The sequence below is a fragment of the Drosophila willistoni genome, chromosome 3R, assembly GCF_018902025.1.
Source record: "Drosophila willistoni isolate 14030-0811.24 chromosome 3R, UCI_dwil_1.1, whole genome shotgun sequence".
Lineage (NCBI taxonomy): Eukaryota > Metazoa > Arthropoda > Insecta > Diptera > Drosophilidae > Drosophila > Drosophila willistoni.
In genome coordinates this window covers 18,233,681-18,252,082 of record NC_061086.1, presented here as the reverse complement: position 1 = coordinate 18,252,082, position 18,402 = coordinate 18,233,681, and the positions used below count along the sequence as shown (strand labels likewise).

The 18,402-nt window shown below is 38.7% G+C and overlaps 3 protein-coding genes across 3 annotated transcripts; all 3 read right to left on the bottom strand.

Moving 5' to 3' along the window:
- Positions 1-8,863: 8,863 nt before the first annotated feature.
- Positions 8,864-15,843, bottom strand: LOC6647539 (methionine--tRNA ligase, mitochondrial). Its single transcript, XM_002070648.4, has 6 exons — positions 15,659-15,843; positions 15,319-15,599; positions 14,829-15,251; positions 14,503-14,767; positions 9,624-9,821; positions 8,864-9,427 (listed from the first exon to the last, which is right to left on the bottom strand). Exons 1-6 carry the CDS (start codon positions 15,753-15,755, stop codon positions 8,946-8,948), a joined length of 1,746 nt encoding a protein of 581 aa, XP_002070684.1. The 5' UTR covers positions 15,756-15,843; the 3' UTR covers positions 8,864-8,945.
- A 109-nt stretch (positions 15,844-15,952) lies between these two features.
- On the bottom strand, positions 15,953-16,890 carry LOC124462105 (tol-Pal system protein TolA-like). Its single transcript, XM_047013489.1, has one exon. The coding sequence runs from the start codon at positions 16,810-16,812 to the stop codon at positions 16,009-16,011; it is 804 nt and encodes a 267-aa protein (XP_046869445.1). The 5' UTR covers positions 16,813-16,890; the 3' UTR covers positions 15,953-16,008.
- Positions 16,891-17,333: 443 nt separating this feature from the next.
- Positions 17,334-18,400, bottom strand: LOC6647541 (uncharacterized abhydrolase domain-containing protein DDB_G0269086-like). Its single transcript, XM_047013488.1, has 2 exons — positions 18,257-18,400; positions 17,334-18,206 (listed from the first exon to the last, which is right to left on the bottom strand). Exons 1-2 carry the CDS (start codon positions 18,341-18,343, stop codon positions 17,421-17,423), a joined length of 873 nt encoding a protein of 290 aa, XP_046869444.1. The 5' UTR covers positions 18,344-18,400; the 3' UTR covers positions 17,334-17,420.
- Between the last annotated feature and the right edge of the window lie 2 nt (positions 18,401-18,402).

Below are 18,402 nucleotides of genomic sequence, written 5' to 3'. Positions count from 1 at the left end.
TAAAAAAGTATATATATATTTTTATTTTTATGTCACTTCGATAATCTACTCTTTTCGTGCGTCTCTTTCCTTGTCTTTATCCTTTGTTCATTTTATTTTTATTTTTTTTCGATTATATTCTTGTGTTTGCACTTTGCAAAGATTACCAATTTAAATAAAAATTCACGCCTGTCCATTATTTAAATAAAAAAACAAAAAAGGAACCAAACAAATGCCAGCTACCGTATTGTGGTTGGTGTGTCATCAATTTATGCGTTCCCCCCGGTCCAAGCAAATGTCTGTGACTGTCTATGTGTAGATGTATTTGTGTGTGTGTGTGGTTGTATGAGTGTGCTCGTAAATCAATATTTAAACTGTGTACGCTCGTTTAGTCTTCGCCAGTGCTCACTTCAGTCCAGCCATCGTTTAAAAATAAAACCCAAACTCATTCAACTCGTTCAACGACTCAATAAATGTTGCAAATGCGCTCGTTGTCGCTGTGGCTTGTTGTTTGCTTTTATTTATATTATATACCTACATATACACCATAAACATTGAGAGGCGTGAGGGGAAATGAAAAGGAAGCGCCCGAGTGTAGAAGAGAAACCGAGTTCTATCCATTCATTCACATTCGCTTCAGTCGAGTGTGGTACAAATTTCGTTTCATCTGGCAAGCAACAGAAACATTTCAAAACACTATTTATCTTTATTTCTCTCTTTCTCCCTCTGTGTCTCTATCTCTATAACTGTCTGTCTGTCTTTCTGGCATAGCATCTCCATGTTGGGCGGTAATATTTGTTATTTGCTAAACGAAATGATATATACTTGGAATGTACATGGCCGGCCAAAGTTGTCATTAGTCATGCTTTGCCGCACATATGGGCAAAAATGCTAGCAATGTTTTGGCTAGAACCAAAAGACAAAGCCAACATTGCGTATACTTGATAGGAAGTGACCTAAGTCTCTATATTTCAAATGCTGCCGTCTGAATTGTTTTCTCTTCCAGCTCGTTTATGCTATAATGGCTAAACTTCTACTACTTGCACTCGAACTTTATTCATAATTCAAACCTTTTTTTTGTTTTTGTTTTTTCCTCTGGTAGGTAATGCAAAGTCTATTAAAATGCAAACGTTTCAGTTAATTACATAAAATTTCAGTTGCCCAAGTACTTGAACGATGGAAAATTAGCAACAACTTTTCAAATATCGACAGTAACAAAAAGTTTCTTGCTCTTGGCAAGTTTTGGTAACTCAACAGCGTTAAACGTTTTACGACCAGCTTGGATGGGAAAAGAAATTCTCCTTCAGCAATTGACCTCAACATGGGCGTGCCTTACCAAATAAAAAAGAAAAAAGAACTACTTTAAATAATTGATCTAAAAATACGTTATGAAAATTATTAGAAAAGTTCTTACAGCTAATATGAAACATAAATTATTTAGTCTTTATCAAGCCGAGCTATTAGCCCCATTGAAACGCTCATGGCGGCTGCTTTAGTGAGCCGCACTTGAAAATTTTGTAATAAATTAAGCAGCTATATGACCTAAAGGGACCAAGGCGGTAAATGAGTGCCATTATGTTCATATTTGAGCACCTAATCAATATAACCGAAGGCTGAAATAAAATGGGTATAAAATCCACCGACTGCCAACTGTTTGCCTACTCTCTACATTCGGCCTACTCAATAGGCCCTGGAGCCCTTCACTTGCCATAAATAATTAGGCGACTTAATTAAGCGCAATCCGAAGTTTCCAACAACAAATGCCAACCGTGTCCGTGTTGGTGTCCCTTGCAAGGTTGGGGGGCTCAGGACTTGGACTTTAAACCGCAGACACCACAGAAAAGAGACACAAAAAATCCAAAACAATACCAAAAACAGATGCAAATAAATCGGATTTAGAGAAACGACCGTAGCAGAAGGAAAAAAAAATGTGGGAAAAGAAAAGCAAACAGAGCTTAAAACTACTCAGACCACTTCGTCCGCAATCAAAGGGAGCCCCTAGGCTCAGGAACGCAGGAACTCAGCACTCAGAACCCAGAAGCAAGCTCGATTTTGTGTTTAATGCGCCAGCATAGAACAAGCCAAATAACAACATAAAAAATAAATGGATGAAAAAAAAAATATATCCGTTTACATATGTATTCGAGCAACACTAGCTTGCCTAGGGGGGGGCCCAGCTTCATCAGATTGTAACGATAAACTTGAATTGCCCGGAACAAAGGGAAGGCAATCGAAATGAAAATGGGAGCGAGAACTGAAGTTGGTTTGAGTTATCCGCTGTAAGTTGAGCCGATAACTTTATGCGCACAATTCCATTTGATTGATGAGATTTATGCTCGCAACGTTTTTCCATGTATTTTTTGTTCTTGTTGTATACCCTTTTGCATAGAGTATATTCATTTAAGTTGGCAACGGGTAAAAAAATACATCTGGGACTGCATAATGTTCATATTTCCTGCTATAAACAATTTATTCACTTTACAATCATTTATCTCGTTTGTATTATTAGATTTTGTACTTAAAAATGTGTCTACTATTTATACTAATGTTTGTAAATTAAAGAACATTAAAATTTGCAATGAAATAAACGGGAATAAACGAAAAACCTTGGATATAATTAGCTTTATTTATTTAATTATTTATTTAATTATGAAGGTTTCTTTACTTTCAGTGTCAATTTGTTTATTTAATTTAATTTAGAATTTAGAGTTTTGTTATGTATTAAATAATTCTTTATAGGACTAAAACTTTTCGAGAGTATAAGGACTTCGTTGCAAATGTTGTTGGCTGTTGGTCCACTTGTTTTACGTTTATTCTGATTCTGAATTTTATTTAGTTGTCGTTGTCTCTGCAAATGTAGCTACAAATGTCTGGGCTGTTGCTTTTCTTTATTTTTTCCCCCGCTCATAACAAAGGAAACAACAGAAAAATAAAAAAGTACAAAAAAAAAACTGAAAGAAAACAAAGCAACAAAGCAAACAAAAAGCATTTAAAGCGGCTCAACGGCAACATGTTGAGTGGCAATTCACATCTTCCATTTAGGTAGGTACATTCTTCTCTTCTTCTCTCTTTTTTTTTTTTGTTAAATCTTATTCGCCATATGCGAGTAAGTCAAGTGGATTTATTGTCACAGGAATTTAAGCTTATTGTACTCGTATGTTTCATTTTTAATTGGCTCCACGAATGAAAGGTAGCTCAGATTAAGTGGCATTAATTAGTTCGACTCTGTGAGTCACGATAATGGTCAACTTGTTGCTGACTCTTAAAACAGACTCAAAGAGATCTTATTGAGGCCTTCCATTTGTGATAATCCAACATGGGTTCAATAATATGTATGTGGATTGTAATCAATTTCGGCAATCCCTACAGCTTATTGGAAATACTTCTAAAGGTTTGAAAGGAGGGCTGGGGGCCGATTAAAGCCAGACTAAATTTTTATAGGAAATATAACCATATATAAAATATATGCCTCTTATAGGAAAACTCCATGACAAGGAGAAACCCATTGTAAATTTCCTATTAACTGAGAATTTAAAAGCATCCAAATCCTCTCGTTTTTTTGTGGTTCAAATTTTATTATTTCCGTTAATCTTTAGTTCTTAAGCTAGAGAATTCCGTCAAAATCTAAACTAATTTCATGCAATTAACTAATTAAGAGCCACTTATTTAAAGTGTTTAATGATGGATAAGTGCTAATTAGTCGTTTTCTCTAAACAATTGGTTACAGACGACTTAAGCCACAAACCTTATGAATATTACAAGAAAGGTTATTAGGGTTCCAAACTTGAAATATGGGCAAATTTTTATAAGTATGTCGAGTTTAAGTATAATCAATAAAATCTATTGATTTTTGTCAATAAAATACATATGTTATTCCATTTAAATGAATTTTAAATGAATCGCTCTCTTATGTTTATGCTGCAGAGTATTTTCGACTGCAGTGAATACTTTAAGTAAGTCTCATTTGTTCTAGAATTTTACTTTGAAGACTTTTCAAATAACATTTTTCATTTCATTTCACTGCACTAGCTTGTCCTCATTTTTGCTCAAGTCTCCTTCTCGTCTGTTCTTGCTCATAAATTTTGCATTGTCATGGAAAAAATGGAGAAAATTAATTTGTCTACTCGTCATAATCATCATCATTATCATTATTATCTTCATTATGAACAAACAACTGCGTTCTTAAGCTCATTATTGCAATAAGAACTTTTTGGATGACAGGCAAAGAGAGAGAGAGAGCGACCGAAAGAGAGAAAGAAAAACAGACAGGTGAACTGACGACAAAGAAAACCCTTTACAACAGGCATCAAAATGCAAAAGGTGAAAAATTGCATTTAATATTTAATATTGAATGCCTGTATACTTCAGCCACACTAAACTAAGTCCTTGTCCTTATAAAGTTTGTTCGAGAATATTAAGAATGAAAATTATGAAAACCAAAGTTTAGTATAAAGGGGGGAAGTTCGAAAACCCTATTCTTTTTTCTTTAAATTTTAATCGTTTACAATCACACAATGAATCCTTAAATGAAGAATTATTTGAAATAATTCTAAATACTACTCTATCCTTTACACTGAAATCTCAAGGTATAATCGAAAAACCTTACAACCCCGATCATAAACTTTAAGGAAGTTTGGAATAGTTTTATATAAATATTGTTAAAACGGATTTCTACTTTGTCGTACTTGAAACATTACATTTAAGAACTTTGTGTAATTGAACGGTAAGAATTTCGTAATTGAAAGAGCATCTAATTTTTGTTGCATTTTTAGATCAAATTGGCAAGTTGGAACAATACTTGAAATTGGGAAAGTTTTAGAGAAAATATTCCCACTGGTCTAAAAGGAAGAATATGTATTTTTATTTTAAATTTTAATGATTAATGCCATTCTGAAAACTGTAATAATCAAGAATCCAGCCTTTTCCTTTGAAAATAAATAGAAAACTGGGAATAGTGTCGACAGAAAGGGATCCTTTCTTGCTCTTTTCCACCTGGCCCTTGCAAGGGCAGATAGTTTAGTTAACTTTTATTAAATGACAAAAACATGGACTCTACAAATATTTAGTGTTTCTTTTAAGAAGTGGCAATGAACGCTCGAATTCGGGCTTCTAGACGCTTTAAGAGTTTGTCCTGAGGGTGTAAATATTTGTCTATTTCTTGAAAAATCTCAAATTTGTTTAAGTGGAAAAGCTCTTTAAAGTGCATTCACATGTTGATATTGATGTTGACATGGCCAATATTACTTATCAACATGGTAAACCTAAGCACAACACTAAAGTAAAACGAGCACAAACACTAAGCTACTTTTAATGTTTAGATACAGATACACACACACATACAAATAGAAAGACGGGACACACACACACAAACATCTTGGCATGAAGTTAATAAAAGTTCTACGACATTTTGACCTGAAAAATATTGCAAAATAAAATGGCAACAGCCTGGGCGAAAACTGGTATGGATACGGGTTGGATTTGTATGGGGCATGAGACGGTGCTGGAGGTCGGACTGTTGCTTCAGGCAACCCAGCTGTGTCGACATAGCCTGAATATGTATGCTTTAAATAGTGCCATAGTAAAATATTTACTTTTTCGAGCAAAAAATAAACGAAAGGCAAAAAAATAACAACAGAGTGGAGGAAGGGGTAGAGAGAGAGAGAGATGGCATAGAAAGGGGTAAAGTTTTTTGCTGGCAGCCAGCAGGCGAGCAGGAAAAAATTCATTAAAAGGGATAACGACTGGCATAGTTTGTGGCCATGGCTATCCTTTTGCTGTTGCCTATAACGAGTATGTGTATGTGTGAGTGTGTGTGTGTGTGAGGATTAGGAATTTCGGTAGCATTTTTTAGTGGAATTTAATTACAAATTATGTGAAGCGGCAAAACGGTTTGATGGCATCAGCTCAAAATGGCTTAGGCTCGTTGCTGTCGTTCTAGCTAAAAAGAAAAGGAGCTTAAGCTCCTGCCACTTGCCCACATATGACCAATTGAGGACACACACTGTACAGATATATTTTTGCCGACATTTTTATTTGCATTTAAGCCACAATTGCCACATAAATCTGTAGTAATTGACAAGCTTTACTAATTAAATGCCAAATATGCTCAATTTAATTTTCATATTTAATTGCTTAATGCGCAAATTACACAAATTCCGGCTTCTGGCTGCTCTGATTTTCTATTGCCTTTATGTGTGAATATGTATGTGTGAGTCTGTGTGTGGCATGTATACATACATATACGTATGTGAGTTTAATTGTGTTGGCGTTTTTATTACAATTCCATTAAACACTTTGAAATAACTGGCAGTTTGTTGTATAAATTATTTAAACCTAACATCCATATGCAATACAAAACACTTTTTTTTATAGAATAATTATGGTATTTGCATTTGTTTATAAAACAATTGATTTTTGTAATAATGAAATTGTATATATACATATACATATCTGAATCTGAATGTTTAACACAATGGCCATCATACAAAATGCATTAAGAGAATTTCATCAACGGGAATGCGGCATCAATGTAGCAATCTCATATTCTGAACCATAACTCACTTACCTCTTCACATTCCTCGTGACTCGTTGCCTTCATATGCTGCAGCTGCCAGGCACATCACTCACTCCCACACTCATTCACTCAGTCAGTCACTCACTCTCATTTCAGTTGAGGCTGCTGCATGGCTTAGATGCTGTAGAAAGGTAGAAAATATTAAAGTAGGCAATTTAACTTTTGAATATTAGAGAGCATCTATGTACGTAGAATAGAGTGTGTAGTTGGAAAAGTTACAGGCAAATTTCCTTACTTCCTTTCCTTCCTTTCTGCAGCATGTGTGCGACTTGGAAGTACCCTGTACGCAAACGCCTAACAATGCTTTTTATTCGAATTCTAATTCTTATATAAAGTTAGTAAGTCCTTGAATGTATAATTTATATATTAATTTAAAAGGTTCTGCCTTCTTGTTTAAGACAAACAAGTCTTAGTATGTCATTTCTATTTCATATTTCCTTTATAGTTGAAATACTTTTAGGTAAAGGAGTTCATATAAGTCGAATCGAAATCGATCTATTACTGCTCCTCACATGGGTCAAAAGGTACATACATTACCGCATACGTACTCTGAGTAAATTTCATTTATAATATTACGTATACGTCACATTGACGGTCAATTAAATTATGCATTGGCAAAGCGGATACCGCAGGCAGGCAACGAGATGCAATCAGGACCAAAGGGCACAACGCAAGGCCAACAGGCACAACGGTACAGTAATTAATCAAAGTAAAGTGCAACAACGTTATCCTGGCCAACACAACAAGGATCTCTTCAACAAAACAACAACAACAACAACAACAACAACAGCAACAATGTAGCGTTCCCATTTAAGCAGCATTAAAACTCAATCATTAACCTTATTACCTGGTGCTCCTGCTTCTGCTTGCTGCTTGTTGCTGGTTGCTGTTGCTTCTCCTGTTAGATGGCCATTGGGTCGTTGGGGTTGATGGAAGGTGCCGCTAGGACCAAAGGAGCCTGCATAATTAAATTTTAAATGCAAAGTTAACAAGTTTTTTACAAGTCAAGCATGTTAACGCTGCTGTTTATGTTGCCGTCTGCTCTGTTTTCTTGTCCACCTCTAGAGGTGCACAGGAAACGTTTAAGCGATATTTCATTTACATTTTAAGTCTCACTAATTGCCCACATTTTAAAACATTCCACTTTTTACTTTATATATAGGTTAAAGCAAATTCTATTAAATTGGTAATGGAAATCAATTACAGAAGGTTAAATGATCTTCCAACTAAATCTGAAACATAGAATCTTAGCTTTCTTAAAGACTATTTCCTTTTATGCCCTTTAAAGGGAATATAGTTTGCTGGTTGTGTTGTGTTGTGCATGAGATGAAGATAAACAAAGACTTATATGATTAGAGTACGCCATTCAGTCAGGCTATTTTGAAGGATTTGCTCTTAAATGAAATTAACTATCCCAAAGCCGTCATGTTTTTTGAGAAGCTGCGCTAATTGCCCTAGAGCATTATGGGTTCGGAGACGAGTTGCAGACGGCAATGGAGACCAATCAATGTCAATGGCAGTGGCAGCAGAAGAAGAAGAATGTTACATATATACTGGATGCATGGGAAATTATTGTTTACCAACGGCCTGATTGCGATGAGCACACATTAGCAATTTACACCGACAACGGACTGTGTGGCAAAAGGATGGCGAGCAGGACTAATCCAATCAACTTTGGCTGCCAATTTCCACTGGCTCGGCTTTAATGGCTGCACTTGCCCAAGCTAACATGCATTCCCACTTAGATTGAGAGCAACATTGCCATTTATTTTGATTACGTTTTGTAGATACTTTGGCGGCCGGCTTTTCGTCTTTCGCTCTCTTTCTCTCTTCCTCTGCTCCTCTGTCCGTTTTCTCAGTTTTGTTTGGCTTTGTAAATTAAAATAAATTAACAAAAAAAGAAAAAAACAAAAGTTGCCTTTTCACTCATTAAAGTGAAAAGTTTTCCATTAAAAGCAACAAAAAAAAAAGGCTGATTGGGAGTTAAACTTAGGGGCCAACTAAAGTTCACCTGAGTGAGTGTGGGTGTGTGCGTGTGTGTGTGTGTGAGTGTGTTGCACCTATCGTCAATTATGTGTAATAAATTACAAAAAAATCTACACAACTGGAAGGCTTCCTTTTCCTCTTTGGCAGCCTACGCAGATAATTAAGTGGCTTTTAATGAGACTCTCGCAAGACAGCAAGCAAAATGCGTTCTTGGTGGGTGGAGGAATTTTTGATTTGTGGCCACTTGGGCGCTGATTAAGGATACGCCTTGTGGGCCCCTCAAGACCAGACCCAGAGCGCAATGAATAAATGTCAGGCGATGGCTTGGTGAAAAGTTGAGTTTACTTGACTTTGGTTACAGTTTATTATGGCTACGTGCCCGGGCCACTTGAAGATGTCATTGTTACTACGGAGCAGTTGCCTTCGTTCGCTCCTTCTTTGATTTGCTGCGCTTGGCTGGCTGTGGCTTTTGTGTTGATTTATCCAGCTTCTTTTCGACAATGCGCTGGAAAAGCAAGGCACTAGTTTGCCCATCCAACTGACGACTACCCTTGCCCTGATCCTGGCCAATGCCATTGCCATTACAGTTGCCGTCAGTGGCGAAACTTTCGCTCAGACGACTCCAACAGCGTTGCGAGCCAGGCAAGCTCAGCTTATCGAGCAGCTGTGTGGCCAGCTGCGGAATTATGGGTTGAAGCACAATGCCGCATAGCCGCAACACGTCCATTGTCATTCCGATTATCGTCTCCAGCCTCTGTGCATTGATGCCACCCTTCAGTTCCCAGGGTTTCGAGGACTCAAAGAAATTGTTGGCCGCATGCAGCGTCGCCATAGTTGTGTCCGCCACCAAGTGGAAGTGATTGCACTCATAATGTTGTTGGCAGCGTTCTGCAAAATGTGAAATTACATATAGATTTACGCAAATGCAAAATGCATTACTCTAACGCTATCCGGCTGGTCTCACTCTCAAGTGTGCCAGTTGTTATTGGCCGGATGTACAGAGATTATAAACAAGCCACTTCAACTTCAGCTTGGATGCTTAAATATTAAAATGACAAAGAGATTTTTTTCGAATCTGACTTACCTGCCAGTTGCAGCAGCGACTCTTCCAGACGCTTGGCTGCGTCCAAGTTGTGCAGCAACTCCGTCAACTCTTCAGAATGCAGGGCCGGATAGATTTGCGTGGGATTCAACGACTTGGCACAGGCGCGCGATAACAAATTGCCCAAAGTGTCCGCTAGCTCGGAATTGAGTATACGCAGCGCCTTCACATGGCTATAATCTGTGAGGAGTTTGAAGCAGCAAGGATAAAACTTTTAGTCCTGCATTGTCTAAGCGTAAACTGAGATATTCTGGCAACTGACGGTCGTTTGTCAACTTGAAAACTCATTACTTGATGCCCCGCTGCTTTCTTATGTGAACTAAATAAAGAAATTCTTAGAAAAGAAAGATCATAGCACGAGTAAATAGTTAACCCATGATTATTTACTTACATCTAACAAGACTTTGAAAAAAAATAAACAATCAGTTGCTTTTGGTTTCTTCTCTTGTAGCTAACGACAAGTACAATCTTTTTGCTAGCTATTAATTTTGGTTTCCCTCTGCTTATTGCTTCTTGGTTTTTTTTCTGTTTTTGTTGCTCGCTTACAAATTGTTTCATTCCCTCTTCGTGAGCAACAGGGCATTAAGGGAATTAAGGACAGCGGAAATGTGTTGGAAAAGGAAGGACCAACCTGTTCACCTTTCAATGCAAGCAAAAACACAAATGCGAATAGCTAAATAAAAAAGGGTGTGGCCACAAAACCAAAAGAAGAAACCAACAACTATAAGCTCTTTTTTGTTTACCCCTAAGATATAAAGGGGGCGAAATAAAATACTTGTTCTACGCTTTTATACCAAAATCTGCGATGAAATCTTGCAACTGAATAACTTCAGTATGAAACAGAAGGTTTTTGAAGGTAGCTTAACCTAACGCACTGTAAAATGGATGAAAGCTGCAACGAAATGATATCAAGTGACTACAATAATCGCCATCATTAAGAGTATGGCATGGAATAGAAAAGCACTTCATTCAACTCATCAGCATCATCAATGGAAATGCAGGTGCATTTTGCAATTACCATTTATCTAACAAATGTGCGCAGTAATTAAAATTGAAATCTATGTACCAATGCAATTCGATTTCTATTCTGTAGCTACTCAAAATTCCAATAACGGGCGAAAAACGTGACAATGGATGACAAAACATTTTCCGGTCAGTTGGCCATTTTGGTAATTAAAATTGTAATTTCATTTGCCTGCAGTGGCAGTAATCCGGATAATTGCCCACATAACCACATTTGCATCAATTTTAGGTGACTTTAATTGGCGGCTGTTCTACCTTGAATTATGAATGTCACCGATCATAATTTATTACTTAAAAAAGTCCTGAATTTCGAAGTCAACTTAATTAAAGTTGCAAGAATCTGTTTTTAAAATAACTGTCCTTTAAGTTTCGACGGCCCTTACATCATGTTTTTTTGTTTGCATTCTTTCTCTTTTGTCTGTGGTTTTGAATTTGCATCTTACGAATTTGAGCGCAGCTGTCGTCCTGACACCATCACATGGCAAGACTCTAAGGGCGGCCTTCCTCCAAAAATAGAGAAAAATACAAAAAAAAAAGTGTTGCCTACATCTGTGCGCTCGACATCATTAATGCAGTAAAAACAAGAGTCAAACTTTTTCACCTGAAGCTGAAGCAAAGTCAACTGAATTTCAATGAATACACTTAAAGAAAAGTTGAAATTGCTTACACTCGATAGGGATGGGAAATTTTCATAAGACTTTTGTTTTAAAATTGGGATATTATTTATAAGGTTAACCATTTTCCTTAAAATGTTACGACCCTGAGTTACCAAGTAATTTTCATATATTTCAATTAGTCAATTAGAAAATAACTCTCTCTCTCTCTGTGTTTGTGTCGTGTAGATGGATGCATCCAAAGTTACCTGTCAGGAAACAACCTGAGGCCAGGCAGGTTAGCTATATGTGTACATGTGTGTGTACAAGTGTTGAATTACATTTGAGGAACATTTCTAATTTCATCGGACTTTCAAGCCATTGAATTTTGATGTCGTGTTTCGGGCATCGAAATGGAATAGAATGAAAAATCAATTGAATATTTTACAATGCATCAAAGTTTATTAGTAGCCTTCGGTATCCTTTGGATTCTCCATTTGGTCACATTACCTGCACATTGTGCGCCTAACTCACTCTGTCTCTGTCTCTCTCTCTCTTTCTCTTTCTCCCTCTCCATGGCCAAGTCGTAACAGTCTTAACTGCTTACGTGTGTAGCTACAAATTGCAAATGGTAAAAGTTGCTCGTATGTGCAGCAAAAGAGAAGCACATGTCTACTACAACAATTTCAACTAACTCTTGGCCCACATTGACAAAGGGGACCCACGTGACTGGATGAGAAGTGCATAGCCAAATACTTTAGCCACGATTCCAAGCCTGCCATGTTTTTTGCTTTGGGCGAATACAAATAATACTTTTCTGTACATCCTCCACCTGACACTGTGTTGCATTTTGTCTGCCGCACCTTAAATAACTTGAATAACTTGTCGCACTTGTTGTGTTCCGGTTGCTTCTGCAAAACTTTGACACACTTTGCACAGTCCTGAGGCCTGGTCCTGGTCTCATGTCTCAAACCCGCCCAGTCAATGTATCTGTGTGTAAATTATTTCGCACCACGGCTTTTAGTGACAAGGCATAGCGAGTTGCTGCTCAAATATTTGACAGAGCGAGAGAGAGAGAGACACAGAGATCCCTAGAGAAAGTCGCCGCCTTTGAGTGACTGGCCAGTCCTTAAGGCACTTGCTAATTGCCACGCTACATATTAACACATTGACAAGGCAACTTAGTTTTAATAAAGTTAGTTACGATTTCGAAAGAGCTACAAAAGACAGACAAGCATATTCCAAAACTATTAAATCTATTTTTAAAAACTTAAATAAAATTTAAACCAATAATAGAAAATAGGTGTTGGATTAGTGGTGAATTTCAAAAAAGATATTTAAGAAAATCTATGTTACTTTGGTCGGATAAAGAATTATTCAGACTAATTATCCAAATCAATTAATATTAGTGGGCTGATTTCATACAAACTGAACTTCTTGATTTTCATATGTTAAAATAAAATCTAATCGTTGATTTCTAAAGTCCAAATTGTTTTCAATTTTGATTTGACCTACTCAAAATGGGGTAAATATTCAAACATTTATTCAAATAAAGACAATGTTTTAAAAATAGAGATAACTTTCATGAATGGTGATTTCATGCCTCTCAAATGCAAATATTTCGCATAAAACGATGATGATATATATATAACAATAGATGAACTAAGTTTGTCGTAACTAAATATAATTTTCTTGCTGAAATATAAGAAAAAAAAGTGTCGGCAACAGCTTGTACTGAAGAATATTTAAATTTGAACCCAAGAGGAAGCCTTAAGGGAGCTGTAATAACGTCCAGTCTTCTCTGCTATATATACACAATGTCATATGGCTGGCACATTGCGCACATTTTTGCATTTCTATGCAAAGTTTTCTTCTACACTTTTGCTATGTACAACCGCAGGAAAAATCGAAATGCAGTTTCTATGTAACCTTTACGCAGCTCCACTACTAAACGGAAGTGCCCCCGGCGGCATCAGCATTATGAAATCAAATTGCTGGTAATGAAAAGTTGTGCGTTTAACGATGTTGCCGCTAATGCCTATGATTGAGTTATAAAATGAGACTCAAGTGGATGGAAAAATTATGTACTCCTAGTTGAAAGAGGACCGACGACTGGCTCATAATTCAAGGCATAATAATTTCTTTTTCCTCATCCTGACTCTGACTTAAATGTTTTATGTCCAAAAAAATATTGTAAATATCTATATGCATATATATGTAAAAATTGTCCACTTAACACTCGCGTAATTTAATAAAAAACCAAAGAACGAAAGAGAGAGAGGGATAGACGGAAAATTTGAGGACCGAAAGGTGAAAGGGCAACGTTGGCAAATTTTCGCACCATTCTTTTTAATATTGCGCAAAAGTGCAATAAAAAAATATGCAATTAAATTAGCCGCAAGGCAACAAGCCGTAAAAAAAACATAAGCCCGACTAACACTCACACACACACACACACACACACACAGAAAAAAAAGAAAAAACCAAATGAATAAATAAAATACTGCATAAGCAAATTGAATAAAGGGAGAATGGCAAGCATGGGACACAAAAGAAAAAAAAAGATCAAAAAGCAAACCCAGCAATAATTGAAAATTAAATTTAAATGCCATGTGGGCGTGGTAGGACAACTAAAGCTTCGCCAAATTTATGCAAATTGAAAATTGTTCGAGGTATTAATCATCAGTAGGTGAATGCAGGAAAACTTAACCCAATGGCCAAGCCAACTGAAGAGAGAAAATCCTTCTGGTTGCAGCGAGGCGAATTAATTGATTTCCTTCAAACAGTAGTCAATGCTGACAATGCCGGGAATCAACTTCAGCTTTAGTCTGAATCTCAGTCATATCTGTTAGACAAAAACTTTCGGCTACTCCTATGCAAATGAGCCAAAACTTGAGCCAAGTTCAAGAGTAGAAATACACACGAACAACAAAAAGAAAAATACTTGGCAAGCAAATAAACAAAAAGCAAACCGAAAGTTTTCTTTTGCTTTAACAGTTCGGGCATAAAATTGAAATGCAAATTAAAGCAAAAGGTGAAACTAACCAGGAGCTTTGTATGTATATGGATAGAACCCTTCCCAACTGAATACCCCTCGCACCTGTTCCCTTGGCAATTTGATGGCAGAAACTATTTCGTAAAACCACAAGTTGCCCTTGCCTCTGTCACAGAAAGCCACAAAGTGAACAAGCCACAGACATGAAAAGGATTGCGCGGTTTCGGCCAGATCTAGCACTACTACTCACTGCCATCGCTGTGAGCTACGCCCTCACGCAGCAGAAAATAGCGTAGTCCCTCCATGGTGTATTCCTGGGCAGCTTTAACTGGATCTACAACATTGTGCTTGCTCTTCGACATTTTTTGGCCATCAACAGTCCAATGTGAATGCACATAGAGCTGGCGGGGAGGCTCTAAGCCAGCGGCCATCAGAAATGCCGGCCAATAGATGCCATGGAATTTTAGTATATCCTTGCCAATGATTTGCTGTGCTGGTGGCCAGTGTTTGGCAAACTGCAAAAGCAGAATAATCTGTTGTTTGAAAATGTACGCACAATATTATTCCATTGATTACCTTCTCATTGGGATAGCCCAGGGAGCTGAGATAATTGACTAGAGCATCCAGCCACACATAGACAGTTTGAGAATCATCGCCCGGCACTGGTATGGCCCAGTGTACCCTATTCGAGGGTCGCGATACGGACACATCGGGCAATGGCTCACTAAGAGTATCCAAAAGAATCTTTTCGAATTTGGCTGGTCGTATGCGTGCCTCCTGTTTGACCCAGTGCCGCACATCATCTTGAAATTGCGACAAGCGGAACATGTAATTGGTTTCCTCTGTCCACTCGACAGGATGACCCGACTCGAGGGAGTAACGCATGCCACTGGCCTCATCCAAACGCAATTGCGAGTCGGTGAGGAAGACCTCATCGGACACGCAATACCAGCCACTGTATGCAGCCGAATAGATATGACCATTGTCATGTAGTTTACGCTGTGGACGATAATAGCATATATATGTAGATTGAGTGGTATGCCTACGGATTGATCTTTCTTCTTACCCAGAAATGGGAAACGGCCTGTTTGTGGCGCTCCTCTGTGGTACGTATGAAATCATCGTTTTGTATGTGCGCAGCCTGGAAGACATCTCGATAACGTTGCGATATTTCATCACAATATTGACCAACTGGCACCTTGTGTCCAGCTGCCGCCTGTTGAATTTTAGTTCCATGCTCATCTGTTCCTGTGCAGAGAAGCACATCAGCATTTGGATGGCGTAGCCTCTGATAACGACAGTGGGCATCGGCTATAACCGCCGAGTACAGGTGCCCAATGTGTGGAGCTGAGAACACATTGAGAAATTTAAGAGGATTTGGAATTCGGAACACATTGCCGCCTTACCTGCATTTACGTAAAATATCGGTGTAGTCACATAATGGGAGCTAGTGTAGCGCCTTCCCCATTGTCTAAGCTGCTGCTTTATTCTGCTCCTTAACATTTTAATTACGAACGAATTATTTAAATTAAAATTAAACTAAATTAAAAACGCAACGGAGTGCTATTTGCCGGATCAGCTGTTTTCTGTGTACAAAATGTTTAACATTTAGCGGTTAACAGCACTTGACCATGTGCTGTTAAGCGCAAACGGTTAAGAATTTAAATTTTACTTGCAGAAAAATAACGTTTAATATAAATTATAAATCCAATTATAAAGTAAATGTACAAAAATATAAATAATCATTAAGGGCAACTCAACCCTTTTCTGTTTTCATGTATTTAGCGGGTTTTCGATGCAAGCTACGTTTGCGACCTGCCATTCGACGATTCCTTTGTGCCTTTTGCTTGGCCTCCACTGCAGCACAAGCTGCTTTATAGGCAGCCGTTTTTGTTCTCTCAAAGTCCTGTTTGGCATCAGTTAACTGACGATTCAGATGGTCTACACGATTCTTCGCCGCCTCCAACAATTGTGTTTTCTCGGCCAACTCATTTTGTGCCCCATTGGCCACATTCTCAATGTTGGCTAAATTCGCAGTTGCTGCACTGACCAGACGCTTTAGCTGAGTGAGTTGATTTTGTGCCTCGGTGGCCGCCGCTGTGGCTGCATTCGCATTGCTCTGAGTGTTTTGCAACGAGGCAGTGACCTCAACAACAACCGCATCCGCCTCGGTGGCTTCTTGCTGCAGTTGCTCAACAATTTGCTGTTTGCCGGCCAATGCGGCTTCTGCAGCCCTTGCCGATTGGGCTGCTCTCTCCGCGAGTTCTGTTTTAACCTGGGTGGCGGCTGCTTCGGCGGCCGCCATCTGTGCGTCAGAAGCGGCTTTCGCCTCTTGGGCCGCCTTCTGAGCAATATTCGACGCCTTCGACTTGGGATCGCCCTTGCCCAGCGTTCTAGCCTCGCTGCAAGTTTTTTTCTTGTCATCACCCTCATCGGCACATTTGCTTCCCCCATCCGCATACAAACTGGCCATGGAGTGCTTATCATAGTGAATGCAATCGAATCTCGAAAACAATTCCAGCAATAGAAAAATCGTAAGCAACACTTTTTGGTGATGCATATTCCGAGTAAATTTGCCAGGATACCATTTAAAAACATTTCTTTAAAGGCATACAAAACTTTGCCTGCTTTGATCTGTTTAGAAATCGTTTTAAATTAAAATCGATTTAAATAGATAGATCCTATCTATATCGAACTTACAACATCTCGTTCAGTAACTCTCTTACATTTAAAAGTCAAGCCTTTTCTCAGAGGCGTATTCAAGGGAGGTTAAGATGAAATATGGTTCCACAAGTTTCGGAGCTCTACAAAGAGAAGCCATCAAAATGTATTTTTAGAAAATGTTCCCGTTCGTTTCCTGGCCCTGCGCCTGCATCATCGTCAAATTCCTGTGCCTGATGCATAGTCCCTATATAACGAAATTGGATCTAAAATTATCTTTGGTGTGTCTTTTGACGACTTCTTTCGGACCACTAAAGTGAAGGAAAGTTTATATAGCCGATATAGACCGTCTAATTTCTTTCTCGAAATCTGTTCTAAAAGGTTTCTCAAACGAAATCTTCAGAAAATAAATAAATCAATTCGCATGGATATATTTTCAGTTATTAAAAAATATATAAAAACAATTCTTTATGATTCTCTAGCTTATTATATGTAAAAAGACGATAATCAGTTGCTCCATCTCTGGATTCTTGGCTGATCGTTTCTGGACTGAGTCTGCAACTGATCCTGTTGCTGACTCTGTCGTCGATTCCTTTGAGCTTTCTGTTTGGCCTCCACTGCGGCGCAGGCTGCTTTGTAGGCCGCCTTTTTCGTTTTCTCGAAATCCTGTTTGGCAGCCGCCAATTGGCGCGACACTCCATCCACTCGATTCTTGGCCGCCTCCAGCAATTGTGTCTTCTCGGCGAGTTCCTGTTGTGATCCGCTTGCCACATTCTCAATGTTACCCACGTTGACGGTAGCCGCTGCCACCAATTGCTTAAGCTGTTCGAGTTGTTTCTGTGCCTCGCTGGCTGCTCCAATGGCAGCCGCCGCATTCGCTTGAGTATTCTGCAATGAAGTATTCACTTCTTGGACAACGGCCTCCGCCTCGCGATGCTCCGCTTCCAACTGCTCCATGATCTGTTGCTTGCCAGCTAGAGCTGCTTCTGCAGCTTTAGCCGCTTGTACGGCCTTCTCGGCGAGCTCGATTTTCACCTGGGAGGCGGCTGCTTCAGCAGCAGCCACTTGAGCATCGTTTGCGGCTTTGGCTTCCTGTGCCGCTTTCTGGGCAATATTGGTTGCTTTTGTCTTGGGATCACCTTTGCCAAGAGGACTTTGACCAGCCTGTCCACAGCCTTTACCCGCTCCATCACTTGGGCCACAACCTTCTCCGCCGTTACTGGCATCCTTCTTGCCGTCATCGAGCCAAACCACATCAGGATAGTTCTTCACTAAATGACGCTTGCTGTAAGTCTGAAAGAAAATAGTTTTCATGTCAATCGCCTCTCGGATTTCCCACTGACCTTTTCACGCGGTTTTATCAGATAACTCTGGGACACACAGCCAATATTGAGTAGAAGGAAAATGCAAATCACATGGAGATCCAACATTTTAGAGAACTTTTCAAACTTTTCCCCACAACCAATTCGGAAATGTCAGACATAGCCCA

What these genes read in the sequence shown, in the direction of transcription:
- LOC6647541 (XM_047013488.1), bottom strand. Translation starts at nt 18,343, where the DNA reads ATGTTGGATCTCCATGTGATTTGCATTTTCCTTCTACTCAATATTGGC. An exon ending in TGATAAAACCGCGTGAAAAG is followed by an intron (nt 18,207 to 18,256) that starts GTCAGTGGGAAA and finishes ATTTTCTTTCAG; the next exon opens with ACTTACAGCAAGCGTCATTT.
- LOC124462105 (XM_047013489.1), bottom strand. Translation starts at nt 16,812, where the DNA reads ATGCATCACCAAAAAGTGTTGCTTACGATTTTTCTATTGCTGGAATTG.
- LOC6647539 (XM_002070648.4), bottom strand. Translation starts at nt 15,755, where the DNA reads ATGTTAAGGAGCAGAATAAAGCAGCAGCTTAGACAATGGGGAAGGCGC. An exon ending in GATATTTTACGTAAATGCAG is followed by an intron (nt 15,600 to 15,658) that starts GTAAGGCGGCAA and finishes ATGTGTTCTCAG; the next exon opens with CTCCACACATTGGGCACCTG. An exon ending in AGGCCGTTTCCCATTTCTGG is followed by an intron (nt 15,252 to 15,318) that starts GTAAGAAGAAAG and finishes TATCGTCCACAG; the next exon opens with CGTAAACTACATGACAATGG.